The 14,569-nt window shown below is 37.1% G+C and overlaps 1 protein-coding gene across 1 annotated transcript; it reads right to left on the bottom strand.

Moving 5' to 3' along the window:
- Nucleotides 1-12,505: 12,505 nt before the first annotated feature.
- Nucleotides 12,506-13,733, bottom strand: PRPS1L1 (phosphoribosyl pyrophosphate synthetase 1 like 1). The gene has a single exon (XM_015082355.3). It carries the CDS (start codon nt 13,529-13,531, stop codon nt 12,575-12,577), a length of 957 nt encoding a protein of 318 aa, XP_014937841.3. The 5' UTR covers nt 13,532-13,733; the 3' UTR covers nt 12,506-12,574.
- Between the last annotated feature and the right edge of the window lie 836 nt (nt 13,734-14,569).

Below are 14,569 nucleotides of genomic sequence, written 5' to 3'. Positions count from 1 at the left end.
CCTCTCTGTTTTTATCTTATTTTCACTTCCCTTCCCATATGTTCATCTGTTTTATTTCTTAAATTGCACATACAAGTAAAATCATATGATATTTGTCTTTCTCTAATTTCACTTAGCATAATATACTCTAGTTCCATGCACATTGTTGCAAATGGCAAGATTTCATTCTTTTTGATCACTGAGCAATATTCCATTGTGTGTGTGTGTGTGTGTGTGTGTATACACGACATCTTTTTTATCCATTCATCCATCAATGGACATTTGGGTTCTTTCCATAATTTGGCTATTGTTGATAGTGCTCCTATAAACATTGAGGTGCAGGTACCCCTTCAAATCAACACTCCTATATCCTTTAGATAGATACCTAGTAGTGCAATTGCTGAGTCATACGGTAGTTCTATTTTTAACTTTTTGAGAAACTTCCATACTATTCTCCAGAGTGGCGGTACCAGTTTGTATTCCCACCATCAGTGCAAGAGGGTTCCCCTTTCTCCATATCCTCACCAACATCTGTTGTTTCCTGAGTTGCTAATTTCAGCCATTCTGACAGGTGTGAAGTGGTGTCTCATTGTGGTTTTGATATATATTTCCCTGATGACTAGTGATGTTGAGCATCTTTTCATCTGTCTGGTAGCCATCTGGATGTTTCGTTGCAAAAATGTCTATTTATGTGTTTTGTTCATTTCTTTACTGGATTATTTCTCTTTTGGGTGTTGAGTTTGATAAGTTCTTTACAGATTTTGGATACTAACCCTTTATCTGATATCATTTGCAAATATCTTCTCCCATTTTGTCAGTTACCTTTTAGTTTTGCTTATTGCTTGCTTACCTGTACAGAAGCTTTTTATCTTGATGAGGTCCCAATAGTTCACTTTTCCTTTTGTTTCCCTTGCCCCTGGAGAAGTGTTGAATAAGAAGTTGCTGTGGCTCAGTCTTATTTTAATAAGAGCAGGTAAGCTCTTTTCAATAAGGGGTTCACTGCCTGAAACTTCAGGAAACTGAATAATATGAGAGAATTTAAAAGCCCTCACGTTTATTTAGAAAGTTTTCATTGAGACTGTCCTAAACTTTTATGCAAGGGCCTCGCCTACCAGCTCATGTGACACAGTTACACTCATTCTTTACAATTCCGTGTTCACTAAGGGCACGTTGGTAGCTTGAATTTGGCAATTGGGAGTGTTTATTCCAAGGAAATATGCAAACAGTACAAATCAGGGCTTTTGTTTTCCAGAGAGCTGGTTGTTAAGCACTTACCAGCACCCCCTGTTTACATGCAAGGTAAATGTTGCTAGGCATGGCTCCCTTATAAGCTTTTTCTGATCAAATTCTTTGCTGTTTTATAGAGAAGAATCTTTATATTTATATTCGTTGTTCTTCCCCTATCTCTGCTCTCCCCACCCTCTTCTCTCTTTCTTTTTCTTTTATTTGGGAGCATAGTTTCTCAGCGCTCTGCACTCTTTGAAAGAAATACCTCAGAAATTCTCTCTGAGTAAAACAACCAGGAAACAGTTATTCTCAGGCTTTTTAACTCAGCCAAGTCAGGTACCATCCCGGTTACCGCTCTAGACAGGCTTCCACAATTGTAACACCTGTTTCTGTTTTACACAGGTGGAGTCACCTTATGTCTTCTTTGATACTTAGCTTTGACAGAGGAAAGTACCATATCATTGAATCACTATATCAAACATAACTAAATCACTATTCAGCTAGTGACCAATGTGTTTTCAATGGAAATAAAAAATTTGCCTATAGGGCACTTTTTACTTTTTATTTTATTTTAAATATTTTATTTTTAAGAAATCTCTACACCCAATGCAGTGGTTCTTGAACTCACATCCCTGAGGTCAAGAATCACATACTTTACTGACTGAACCAGCCAGGCGCCTCTGTAGGGCACTTTTTAAACCAAATGAACTTGTTTTATCTGTCTATTTCATGCCTTCCATTACTGTTTCAAGCACTGAAAGGGATAAGGACCAGAGAAAATAGTCATCTCTTTCAGAATCCTTCCAAACTTCTTTGGAAAATGAGGGCTGATTGATGAAACGTATGGAGCAATGAGGAAATAATTAAGAACAAAACTGGTAAAAGCTGGTCAATGTACCAAAGCACTAGAGAGGTCAGGAAAGATTGTATGTTGGAATTTCCACTTGAATTTGTCTTTGAGCAATGACTAGGACTGGGGCATTAAGGAAAGAGGAAAGAGGCACTTTATGTGAGACCAACAGCATGAGCGAAGGACTTGGCCAGTGAGCAAGTAATATCTGACTCTTGGGAATTATTCGGAAATTTGGATGGATTCTGGGAGGTTTCTAAAAGCCAAAAGAAAAATGTGTTAAACACAATAGGCAAGAGGAGGCTATTATAGAGCTTTTGAGCATTAGAGTGATGACATCAAAGGGATGCCTTTGAAGATTAATCTGTCAGCATTATTAAAGAGATTGTATAGGTTAAAATTAATGGCAGGGGAAGAAGCAGAAGTACCTTAGGTTGGCCTTGTTAGTAAGCACATAGGGACCACAGCAAGGAGCAGGTGACAGCCAACACTGGGTAGAATGCTACTTATTCACTCTGGCAGGGGTAAGCATACAAGAAGTGGTAGAGTAGGCACAGTGAGGTCAGAAGCAAGCTCCCAAAGCACAGCATCCAAAATGCATGCTTGGGCATGATACTGGCAACTGCCAGAATTAAAAGAGTTCATCTGATGGACAGAACACAGTGACGGGAAATCTAAGTGATGGAGCAAGAGAGCTGACCAGATGTGACAATGTAGCAGGTGTGGGAGAGACTATTCCAGGCTTCTCCCCAGGAAAGGATGCAGACACTAGAGCCAGCAAACTTCTAGAGCCTTGATATCACTTGGGATTCAATGTAGGGCCCCAGACCAAACAGGAAGCAGAGCACAAAGCTGAAAGAATATGGAGAAGAGAGATAATGGGAGGAGAGAGTGTCAGAGTATGCCAACCCAAGGAATACTTAGACACCTGAAGCTTGGTCCTCAAATAGCAGACCTTGGGCTGAGCTGTGTTGATGGTAAAGAAGAAAAGGACAGTGAGAACCCAAGCACTACGGGTAGCAGATGCATCACGGCAATGAATTCTAAGCCTATACCAGCTTACAGATTCAAAGCTTTTGATCTCTGATTTTGGTTCAGAAACTAGCAGATCCCTGTGAGAGTACTTGAGGAAGGAGAGCTGGGAGATATAAAATGAGGATTGACCCTTGGAACTCAGGCAATAATACAGTTAGCAAGAGCCCATAGTCTAACTTTTTTTATATTTTAGCCCATTGACATATGTTTTGAAGAAGTACACATGTCTAAGTGGCAGAGGCAACAAAGAAGATGGGAAAACTTGAGAGGTATTTACATATAATTTCAGTAAAACGTTAAATAACTATCATGTACAGGGATTGTATTGTTGATTCATTCAGATTTCTTCTTCTTTTATTTTGGATAGAGAGGGGGTGCAAGTAAGCAAGGGGCAGAGAGAAAGGGAGAGAAGCAGGGCTCACCCAAAGCGGACTGGTTGTCACCTAAGTGGGGCTTGAGCTCACCTGAAGCAGGGCATGAGCTCACTGGAAGCAGGACTCGAACTCAACCATGAGGTCATGACCTGAGCCAAAGGCAGATGCTTAACTGACTTAGTCACCTAGGTGCCCTGATTCATTCAGATTTCTGACCGTTTGAGCTGTGTAGAAAACTTTATGGACATAAACTCTTCCTATATTTACTTTTCTTAGGTTAGCTTAACTCTCCTGACTTATCATGGTGGTATAATGCACATAACTTGATATTACTTCAATAATTGACTATTGCATATAATTCACAGACGTTATTCTTTAATGAAGAAGCACAAAGTATAGTTTTGGACAATCCCATATTAACTCCAGGACATACATTTTTATAAATGAGGCCCCAATTTGAGGTTATTTTTTTATCACTTGCCTGTAGCATTTCAGCATGTTGCACTAATGATGTGGAGGGTCCCACTTAATTCCAAGGGACTATCGTTCCATAGTTTCCTTAAGAGCCTAGACATACACCCATACACATAAGAAAGTCTAATTGAGGATTTTGCTTGTTTGAATACATATTAGTTATCAAACTTTGAATTAATAACATTTTAGAGTATTTCTTAAGGTTTCCACATTACACTACCCAAATTCTGTTACCAAATAGAGGAACACAGGACAAAGTCTATAAGCGTGTCTATTAATAGAGGAAGAATTCTGTTTCAAGCAAAGGCAAAGAGGATATCTAGGCTTTATTTCACGTACATACCATGTGAGCAAAACTGTTCTGGTGTTTCATACATGTTCATAGTGAATCACAACATTGTGTGAGATATTTTGTCTCCATTACGGAGATGAGGAATCAGGGATTCAAAGACATGTATTAACTGGCTCATAGTATAGCTGGTAAGCAGCACATCAGAATTAAAATTAAGGTGTGTCTACTTCTAGAGCTCATTCTTGTTTTTACTGCCCCACATTACAAAAATACGTTTGTATACATAAACTTTTATAAATGAAAGTACTAAATCCATTTTTTAAAGATGCTGCAGCTACGAGGTCTATATCAATCTATTTTCTGAGTTAATTAAACAAAGGTAATCCTACAGACCAACCCACAAATACAAATACATTTTTCTATGTAACAATTCAATATTTCTCAAAATACAAATCAGCTGAGAAATCCTCCCGATCGAGTGGTCACTGTAACAGAGGAATGGCATATAAGTTTCACCTGCTGTCAGGTCTTACTAATTGGTAGTGGCCACCTGGATTTCTGCATGGAGAAGAAATCTGAGGTCATGTGTAAGTCAACAGGAAGGTGCCCTGGGATCCATTGGAGATGAAGGCCAGGGACATGGGTGAGGAAAATGGCAGCTATGTGCCTGTATTGGCTTGAGCTGCCACAAATATCAGAAAAGTAGTATGCAATTTGATATGCTACTGCTCAAAACTGCCTTCCACACTCAAAATTCTCTCACTTTAATTCTCTCAAAATTATTCTCACTTTTGTTTTTTCTAAGCTGGCCTGATCGTCTAGATTAATCATCTAGATTAATTGTTTAAAAATACTGTTTCCCAGGCTTCTTATCTGGAAGATTCAGAAGCTTAAGACTAGGAGTCCAGGAATTTTATGTTGTGGCAAGTTTGGGATTATTTGAATTGCCTTATTTATTTGTTTGTTTGTTTGTTTATATTTTTGAGAAAGAGAGAGAGGGAGAGAGAGACAGAGAGTGAGCACGAGCAGGGGAAAGGGGCAGATAGAGAGAAAGAGACAGTTTCACATAGGTTCCACGCTCAGGTTCCATGCTTAACTAACTAAGCTACCCAGGTGCCCTTGAGTTGTCTTTTTATTCAGAAAACCTCTCTGAGGGACAGACATTAAGTTATTGAGCAGTAATAATTTAAGACATAATCTTCCTGATAGAGATTTGAGCACTTACCGGTCAGGAGCAAACAACAGACCCATTTGATCAGAGAAATTCGGTGCATGTGATAGCTTCCCCACCTTATCTGGTTCTGCCCAATTTACTGACCCATTCCGCTTTTCCTCTCGCTCACTCCACTCTGGGAAATACTAGCCTTCTTTCTGTTGCTCTAACATGTGCATGTTTCCACCTCAAAGCCTTTGTCCTTGCTGTTCCCTGCATGGTATGTCATTCCTGGAAACTTTCACAGGGCTGGTGCCCCTAATCCTCTCTGAAGTGGTAGGACTATTAAGTGAAAAAGCTAATTGGTAAGCAAGGAGGAAGATTTTAAGTCTGTGAAGTAGACTCATTGCTTATATGACAATCAAGCTGTTTAATGTTATAAAAGGGAGGCTCCCTGCCCTAGCTCTAAGCAATGAGTTATGCCAGTCATTGCATAGCGTCTGCAATGAAATGAGGGTAAAGAAATAATGGTTTTTTTTCTAGAAAATCAAGAATGATGAATATAAAAACAGAGAACGAAGTCACTAGTTGAATAATAATTAAATCTGAGTAAAATATATTATTTAAAACCATTCAATCACTGCCTTATCTTTTTTTTGATTCTTGCCGGATGCTCCTGAGTAGAATCATCTGACTATCTTTGAATGAGCATTAGGATTTGGGAAGCATCTTAATAAAACACTAACTGAAGCCACTCTGAAGAAAACATCATTAATCATGTCATCTGATAAGAGATACTGTCAAAGCTACACTTAGAAATTTATACTCAGGCTGAATTCCAGTAACATCCCTTGTGTACATTAGAGATTAGGAAAATGAGAGCTTCTTCATTTACTATATAAATTTTTGAAAAATATTATTTTGGCCTAACTTCCCAAAATGGAAATCACCTAGACACATGGATCTCCCAGTGGCAGAGTCTTTCTAGTCCAGTTCACTTTATACAATTCTCCTGTATTATCTTCAGAAAGTACTATTTTCATTTTAACACCGTCTATTGAAAATATACTGAAAAGGCTGCAAAACTCCCTATTACTTTTTAAGTAAATATGAAATCTTTAGGTTGGTATTTAAGACACCAATTTAGCTATTCCTAGGTTTACCCATCTTTAGGCAAGATTTATATCAATTTAAAAATATCAACCAAACTATAATAACTGACTGCTTAGTATATGGTAAACATTAAGTAAGACATCTTGAAGATGCAAAAAATTTATGAGGGACAGCTGGGTGGCTCAGTCAGTTGAACATGTGACTCTTGACCCTGGCTCCGGTCATGATCCCAGGGTCATGGGATCAAGCCCTGATTCGGGCCCCACATCAGGCTCTGATGATTCTCTGGGCAGATGATTCTCTGTCTCTCCCTCTGTCTCACTCCTTCTCAGGGTGTGCACATGCACGCTCTCCCTCTCTAAAAGAAAAAAAGAACAAAGAAAGAATATGTGAAGTATTCCCATTCCTTAATGACTACCCAAATTAATCTCATAGGAATAGGCAACATTGTAAAGAATGATGCAGACAATAGGAGCTTGCAGGAGAAAGACACAAAGAGATCAGAATTGTGACGTTTGTAAAAGAGGGCCTTGAAGAAAAGTAAGATTTAGTCAAGTGGAGGGTAACAGAGAGGCTATTGGAAGTTAGGAGAATGTAAGTAAAGAAATGATGGCAGAGATTTGCAAGTATCTTCTGGGTCAATAAATAGACCAATATGCACAGAGAAGAAAGTGTATATTGGGAATAGTGGACCAGATTTTGATAGTCAGGCATCAGAATAAAGGATGGGTTTTCTGTAAACAATAAAAAGGAAATCATTGAAAACTTTATGAGATCAAGGTAATGAAAAATATTTTAGGAAAATAAGTCTGGCAAAAGTGCAGAGAGAATCTGTAGGAGGATATTAGGGTGCTTACCTTAGACATTAGTGATGTAAAGAGGTCTTTACCCTTAATATTTGCCCACAGTGGCTGAGAATAAGCTGTATTGGGGGCTGTTGGGGGAAAAGTTTGAGAAGTGCCAAGAGTTGGGAGAAAAGCCTCTATTGGAGGGTCATAAAAAGTCAGGGAGAGAGGTCATCTTGATAAGAAAATAGTTATCAATCTGATAATGGTTTTTAGAAATGCCAAGGAGAATGAAGAAGGCCAATAGAAATAAAATAAAAATAAAATAAATGCTTAGCCTGAAGGGAAACCATCAAAAGGACAGAAAAGTAAACCATTTCCACATGATATAAAATACATGGAAACCAATTGCCAACAAATCCTAATAGAATGAAAGAACTGAAAGTTCATAGAGATAAAAGATAGGGGTTCCTGGGTGGCTTAGTCAGTTAAGCCTTGAACTCTTGATTTTGGCTCACATCATGATCTCACATTTTGAGAGTTTGAGGCCTGCTATTGGGCTTTGTACTGACAGTGTGGACCCTGCTTGAGATTCTCGCTCTCTTCCTCTCTCTCTGCCCCTTACCTGCGCTCTCTCTCTCTCTCCCTCAAAATAAGTAAAAACAGACTTAAAAAAGATAGGATCCCCAAATAAGGAAGTCTTATAGCAAATTTCTAAAAAAAAAAAAAAACTTCAAAGAGGAATTGGGATATTGAGAAAGGGAATGATCTATAGTCAATTTGCTTAACTAAATTATTTTAATGAATATATTAAAGAGCAGTGGAATAGTTGTGACTGTCTCCAAATTTAGAACAACAGATTCCATAATTTTGTGAATATAGTTATCGAAAGTGAGAGGGCAAAATTTCAAGGTAGGATTTTAGGCTTGAAAGGCTATATGGTATATTGCCTTCTCCGTTACAAGAATATAAAAGTTATTCCACATTTTATTCCAGTGCTTTAGAGTTTTGTTTTTTATGACCATCTCCCCTGGAATTTATTTTTATGCATCATTTAAGGATGAGAAAAAACTTGTTTCCCAATTAATAGTTTTCCACTGATTTCCATTGATTGATCAATGCACTATTTATCTAATGACATGATACACCAATTTTGTCATATATATGCATCCTTGATTTAATGCCACTTGAGCAGAATTAATTATGATATATATATATATACACACACACACACACACATGTATATATACATATACACACATATATACACACACAGTTGACTCTTAAACTACACAGATTTGAACTGCTTCAGTCTACTTACATGCCAATTGTTTTTCATAAACACTGTACAGTCCTATAAATGTATGTTCTCTTCCTTATAATTTTCTTAATAACATTTTCTTTCCTCTAGCCTACTTTATTGTAAAATACAGTATATAATGTATATAATATGCAAAATATGTGTTAATCTGTTGTTTATGTTACCAGTAAGGCATCCGGTCAACAGTAGGGTATTAATGGTTAAATTTGGGGGAAGTCAAAAGTTTTAAGAGGGTTTGTGACTGTTTGTGGGGTCAATACCCCTAACTCTCACCATGTTCAAGGGCCAACTCTCTCTATACATATATATGTATTTCCTCCCCTTCAGCTTCTAAGTACTGTTGTGAGCTCTCAGCCAATAGGAGCTGGTATGTATTGTGATGGACTGTATAAAATAGTTCTTGGCCAGTAAGCATAAGTACACTATAGCTTTCAGCTACAGAATCTGCTACTTTGCTAACCATTTGGTGAATATATTCTGCAGTGTGTGTAATTTATTATGCTATGGCTTCTCTTTCGTTTGTTTTGTATTCTGAGAACAGTTTGTCCAAAATGACTGGTTAAATGTGTAGAAATAACACTTGATATATTTAATATATACAAGGTAATGGTGTTATAATGGTACTTAAAATATAAGTTTTGAAGAGGCTGGAGGTGCTTTCCAGGATACAATCAAGTAAGCAGAGTGTTAAGATCATCAAAAAGATATATATTGATAAGTGACAACTGACATTAAAAAGCCCATTATAACATCACTATGATTTGGATTGACCAACAATTATATGAAGATACTTAAGGAAAAGATTATGGCAGGAATCTCATCCCCATTTCAGAGAATCTGAGTAGATTGTAGGAGTGGTTGCCAAAGCAGGATACCAGCAAAGCATATCCCATAGGGATTTATGATAGTGATTCTCCTATAGAATTGATTCAGTTATGTTTCTCTTTCCAGTAATACAATCCCTCCATTAAATGGGGCATGGGTGTGCTAAATTCCTGTAAGTATTCATGGGTCTGTTTCAGGAATTTAAATTCTGTAATATTAATTTATGTGTTCATTCCTGCATCAATACAACAGTTTTAATTACTATAACCTCATGTTTTATTATAGTACAAAAACATTTTGAAAAATATGTTGAATATTATTTATTACTTATCTTTCCAGATGAACTTCAAGAAAAGCTTCTCTGTCTTTTTAAATACTATTAGGATTTTTATTGGGATTATACTAACTAGGTGATTTGAGGAAACTCTCATAGTGTTCCTCCCCAGATTCATATTTTTTATATCCTTTAGCAAAGTTTTCTCATACCAATCCTACAGTTTTGGAGTTTCTTACTGGTTATTTTGCAGATTTTATTGCTCTAGGTTGTGGCAATCTTTTTTCAAATATATTTTAAAATTATGTTTTGTTGGTGTTTAGGAAAGGCAAATACTTTATCTTATAGGTAGTCATTTTGCTGACCTCTCAAAGAAATAGTTTTTCTTTTGATTGTTGGATCTTTTTGTTGATAATTATGACATTTGTAAATACCGACAGTTCTGCCTCTTTTTACCCAATACTGCTCTTTTTCTTGTCTTATTCCACTGGCTTAGAAATTTGACTGATTGTAGTGGGAATTATTAATTATATCTTTGTAAGTCTCTAATGGATTTGCTTTATCAGGTCAAGTAAGCTTCATTCTATTCTTATTTTACTGATAGTTTTATTTTTTCAAGATTGTCAAGATGATTATAGTAAATCCTCTTTACTATATAAGGTCTATATAAATTTCTTTAAAAAATGTATGAAGACTATGACCTATTAATATTTTTAATATTTGTAAATGTTCTCATTCATGCTGGAAAATGTGAATTATCTGTTTAGTTTCCATATGTAGTTATTAAAATAACATCTTTTATGTATGAGAGTTTTGTTAAAATTTCCCTCTATTAATGTAGATTATACATCTCTCTTCATATTGTTTTGTTTTCTTTTTATATTTCAATGTTGAGTTTTTAACTACATAAAGATTCATGATGCTTGTAACTTATGGGGGGTTTAATCAGCAAAACGTATGCCATGTTTACTTTGACTAAAAGTATCACACCTAGGTTCTCTTTGTAAGCATTTATTTGGTATATTTTTCATCCTCCCTCTACATCCAACTTTTTGTTTAGATGTGTCTCCTGGTCTCTTGTAAACAGCTTATCATTAAATAAATTTACTACCCAATCTAATAATCTATCTTTTATGAGGTTAATTTAACATATTGACTTTTAGTTAATATAGTGACTTTAGTTTAGCATATATTTGGTATTTTCTTTTTGCTCTATTTTCTTCCTTATTTACTTTCTATCTTCAGCCGAATTTGTTTACTTTGTTCACTGGGCCATACTTTTTTTTTTTTTCCCTGTCTAGGAGTTTTCAAGTAATTCATCGCATTTCTCTCTTGCTTGTCCTTGAATTTTAAATAACATATTTAAACACAGGTTTTTGGCTATAATGTCAATCATTTGTGTCAGTAACCTCCTTCCCAAACTACATAAGATTATTAATATACTTAGACCAATCCTAACATCTCCCAATCTCTCATGCTTTGTGGATATCATCTGGAATTTTATTTATAGATTTAAAAATATTTGCTTTATATTGTGGCTCAATTTTTATGTGAATTTTATCTTAATAACTATGATAATTGTAATTTCATGAAAAATAATATTTTATCAGTTTCACTGTTACCTCTTTCAATCCGTGTGTTTCTCTTAGTCGTATATATTTATTTTCGATATCTTTAAGTGATACATCAGAAAACACTCATGGTGGCAAAGTTCTGAGACTTTTAATATATTAAAATGCCCTAATTTTCCCCTCAAAATTAAATGATAGTTCAGCTGGGCAAAGAAATCTAGGTTAAAAATAATGGTCCTTTAGAACGGCAAAAATTGTTTCCACTTGCTTACTGCCTGGGAGATCAAACGAGAAATCTAACAGCAATCTGAATATTGTTCCTTTAAAATTACCTTGTTTATGTTTTATCTTTTGAGAAGCTTTTAGGGCCTGTCTGCATTTTCGTGGAGATCGGAAATTTCCCAACATGTCTAGGTGTGTGTCTTATTTTTCCCCACCCACATGCAGACATTTTATTAGTTTCTGCAACAAGAGGACAATAATACCAATTTTTAAATATAAGTCTGAGGTCATCTGAGATGCCAACCAAATACATGGAAGAAAGATAAATGTCTTGCAAGAGGTTTAGTACAGATCTTGGAGAACTTGTGCTCAATGGGAAGGGGAGCAGCCCAGAGGAGGGGGAGTAAAAGGGGGCAGAGGGTCAGATGAAAGGGTAGTGGTGAGGATGATGGATCTGGTTGGCTGCAGTTGCTAGTTATCCTGAAGCAACTTTAGCAATTATGCCTAAAATTCCATAGTCACTTTCAAACACCTCCATATGATACCCTCAAAATCTGAAATCAGTAGATGAACTGTAGCTGCAAGGTTCACAAAATAATCAATGAAGCCAGAATGAGACAACCCAGAGAGAAAATCCCAGCATTTATTCTCAATCTGTCCTTCCTCAATTTAAAATAAACTCTAATAGGGGTGCCTCCATGGCTCAGTCACTTAAGTGTGGGACTTCACTCAGGTCAGGATCTCAGGATTGGTGAGTTCCAGCCCCACATCTGGCTCTGTGCTGACAGCTCAGAGCCTGGAGTCTGCTTAGGATTCTGTGTCTTCATCTCTCTCTGCAACTCCCCCACTTGTGCTCTGTCTCTGTCTCTCTCAACCTCTCAAAAATAAAACATTAAAAATTTAAAAAATAAAATAAAATAAACTCTAATATACCTGAGGTGAGATTCAGAAAGTAGCAGCAGAGCCAGCTGGGTCTTCTACTGAACTTTTCATCAAAAACCAAGAAAGAACAAGGGGCAAGGCATATTTTTATTTTTATTTTATCTTATTTTAAAATAGAATAACCTGAAGTTATTCTATTACAAAGGTACATGGCTGAATAGGTAGGAAACAGATTCTCCGTTGTGAGTTCTCTTGATGGCTTCCGCAAGGATCATGGAGATGTCGATCGCCTGTATTTTGGAGCAATGTTTCATCTTACCCTCCTGAGGTATGGTATTGGTGACGACCACCGCTTCAAAGCACGCACTGTTGATGCGAGCAAGGGCTGGGCCAGAAAAGATTCCGTGAGTCAAGATCGCGTAAACTCTGGCGGCTCCAGCGGTGAGAAGTTTGTCAGCTGCATGACAGATTGTACCACAAGTATCAGCCATGTCATCCACAAGGATGGCCACACGATCCTTCACATCCCCCACTAGCACCATACGGTCCACTTCATTGGCCTTCTTCCGTTCTTTGTGAATCAAGGCAAAGGCCACATGCAACCTGTGTGCAATGGAGGTCGCTCTCTTAGCTCCACCAGCGTCTGGTGACACAACAGTGCAGTTCCTCCACTCAGAGATATTCTCCCTTATCCATTTCAGGACAGCTGGCTCCGCATAGAGATTGTCTACGGGGATATCAAAAAACCCCTGAATTTGAGAAGCATGTAAGTCCATGGTGATGATATGATCTGCACCTGCTACAGATAGCATATTTGCAACAAGTTTGGCGGATATTGGGGCCCCGCCCTTATCCTTCTTATCCTGCCGGGCATAAGGGAAGCATGGGATGACCGCAGTAACCCGGCTGGCTGAAGCAATCTTGCAGGCATCAATCATGATCAAAAGCTCCATTAGACTGTCATTGATTTCGCCACAACCACTCTGCACTATGTAGACATCCTCTCCTCGCACACTCTCGCCAATTTCCACGCAGGTCTCCTGGTTGCTGAATTTCTTGGTCACCACCTTGCCTAGCTCCAGGCCCAGGCGGTCGGCAATTTTCTGGGATAGGTCCTGATGGGAGCTGCCCCCGAAGATTTTGATATTTGCCATTTTGCCCAATCACTCGAGGTACTTACTCTTCGTCCGGCGATCACTGCTGCTGTCAAGATTGCAACCGAAGTCAGACCACAGACTAACAAACGACTTTCCGTTGTTACCGGGCAGTTACCCGCCCGGTTCAGACGGTGGGCGCGAGCTGGTCTATGTTGATCTTGAGTCTTTGGGAAAAAAATTCCTGCTTGGCATCCACTTTGCACTTTTAAACTAAAAAAATCAAGTCTTTCTTCAGTTCATGGAAGTTTTACTTCTGTTAGTGCCTGTAGTAGTTTCCTAGGGGTGTGAAATTTAATGCCTAAAAATATAAAGTTTCTGTAAGGTAAAGGATGTATACGTTTAAAAGGAAAGTTACAGACTGGAGAAAATGTCTAACAATGTGCTTCCAATGGAGTCAGGAAAAAGACCAAAAACATTTGGAAATGGTATGAACAGGCAATTTACAGGGGAAAAAAGATAAAAAAGATAATATGAAAAAATGCTAGTAATCAGGAAAATGCTAATTTTCACACATTAGGTGGGCCAAAATTATAAGATAAATAAACTCCTCCATTGTAATAGAATGTATAAGTGTGAAATTTTGCAAGGAAAGTTTTGTTTCATAAAACCTTTGACTCAATGTATCTCCTTCTAGGAATCTACTCAATAGAAATATTCATAGACAACCCCAAAATACATTGATAATTTTATTTGTCACTGTGTTAACTCATTCAGTTAATATTTCAGGAGGTATTGTCTGTCAGGTATTGTACCATTTATAGAATATAAGATGGTGAATGACAAATAGTATATCTCTCTAGAGTTACTCATAAAAACAAAATCTGGAAACTAACAAATGTCCATCAATAGGTAAAGTATCATATAATGTATTATACAAACATAAGCAGACATTAAAGAAACTGACTTATGTGCAGTCATATGGAAATATTCCCAAGATATTTCTAAATGTAAAAAACCCAGTCAAAAAGGTACACAATATATGAAATTTATGTATTTAGAATTAAGAAATAGTTAAAGCATCAAGTCATTATGAAG

This window comes from Acinonyx jubatus, chromosome A2 (genome assembly GCF_027475565.1).
Source record: "Acinonyx jubatus isolate Ajub_Pintada_27869175 chromosome A2, VMU_Ajub_asm_v1.0, whole genome shotgun sequence".
NCBI lineage: Eukaryota > Metazoa > Chordata > Mammalia > Carnivora > Felidae > Acinonyx > Acinonyx jubatus.
The sequence above is the reverse complement of the archived record's forward strand: the minus strand, read 5'-3'. Positions and strand labels throughout refer to the sequence as shown.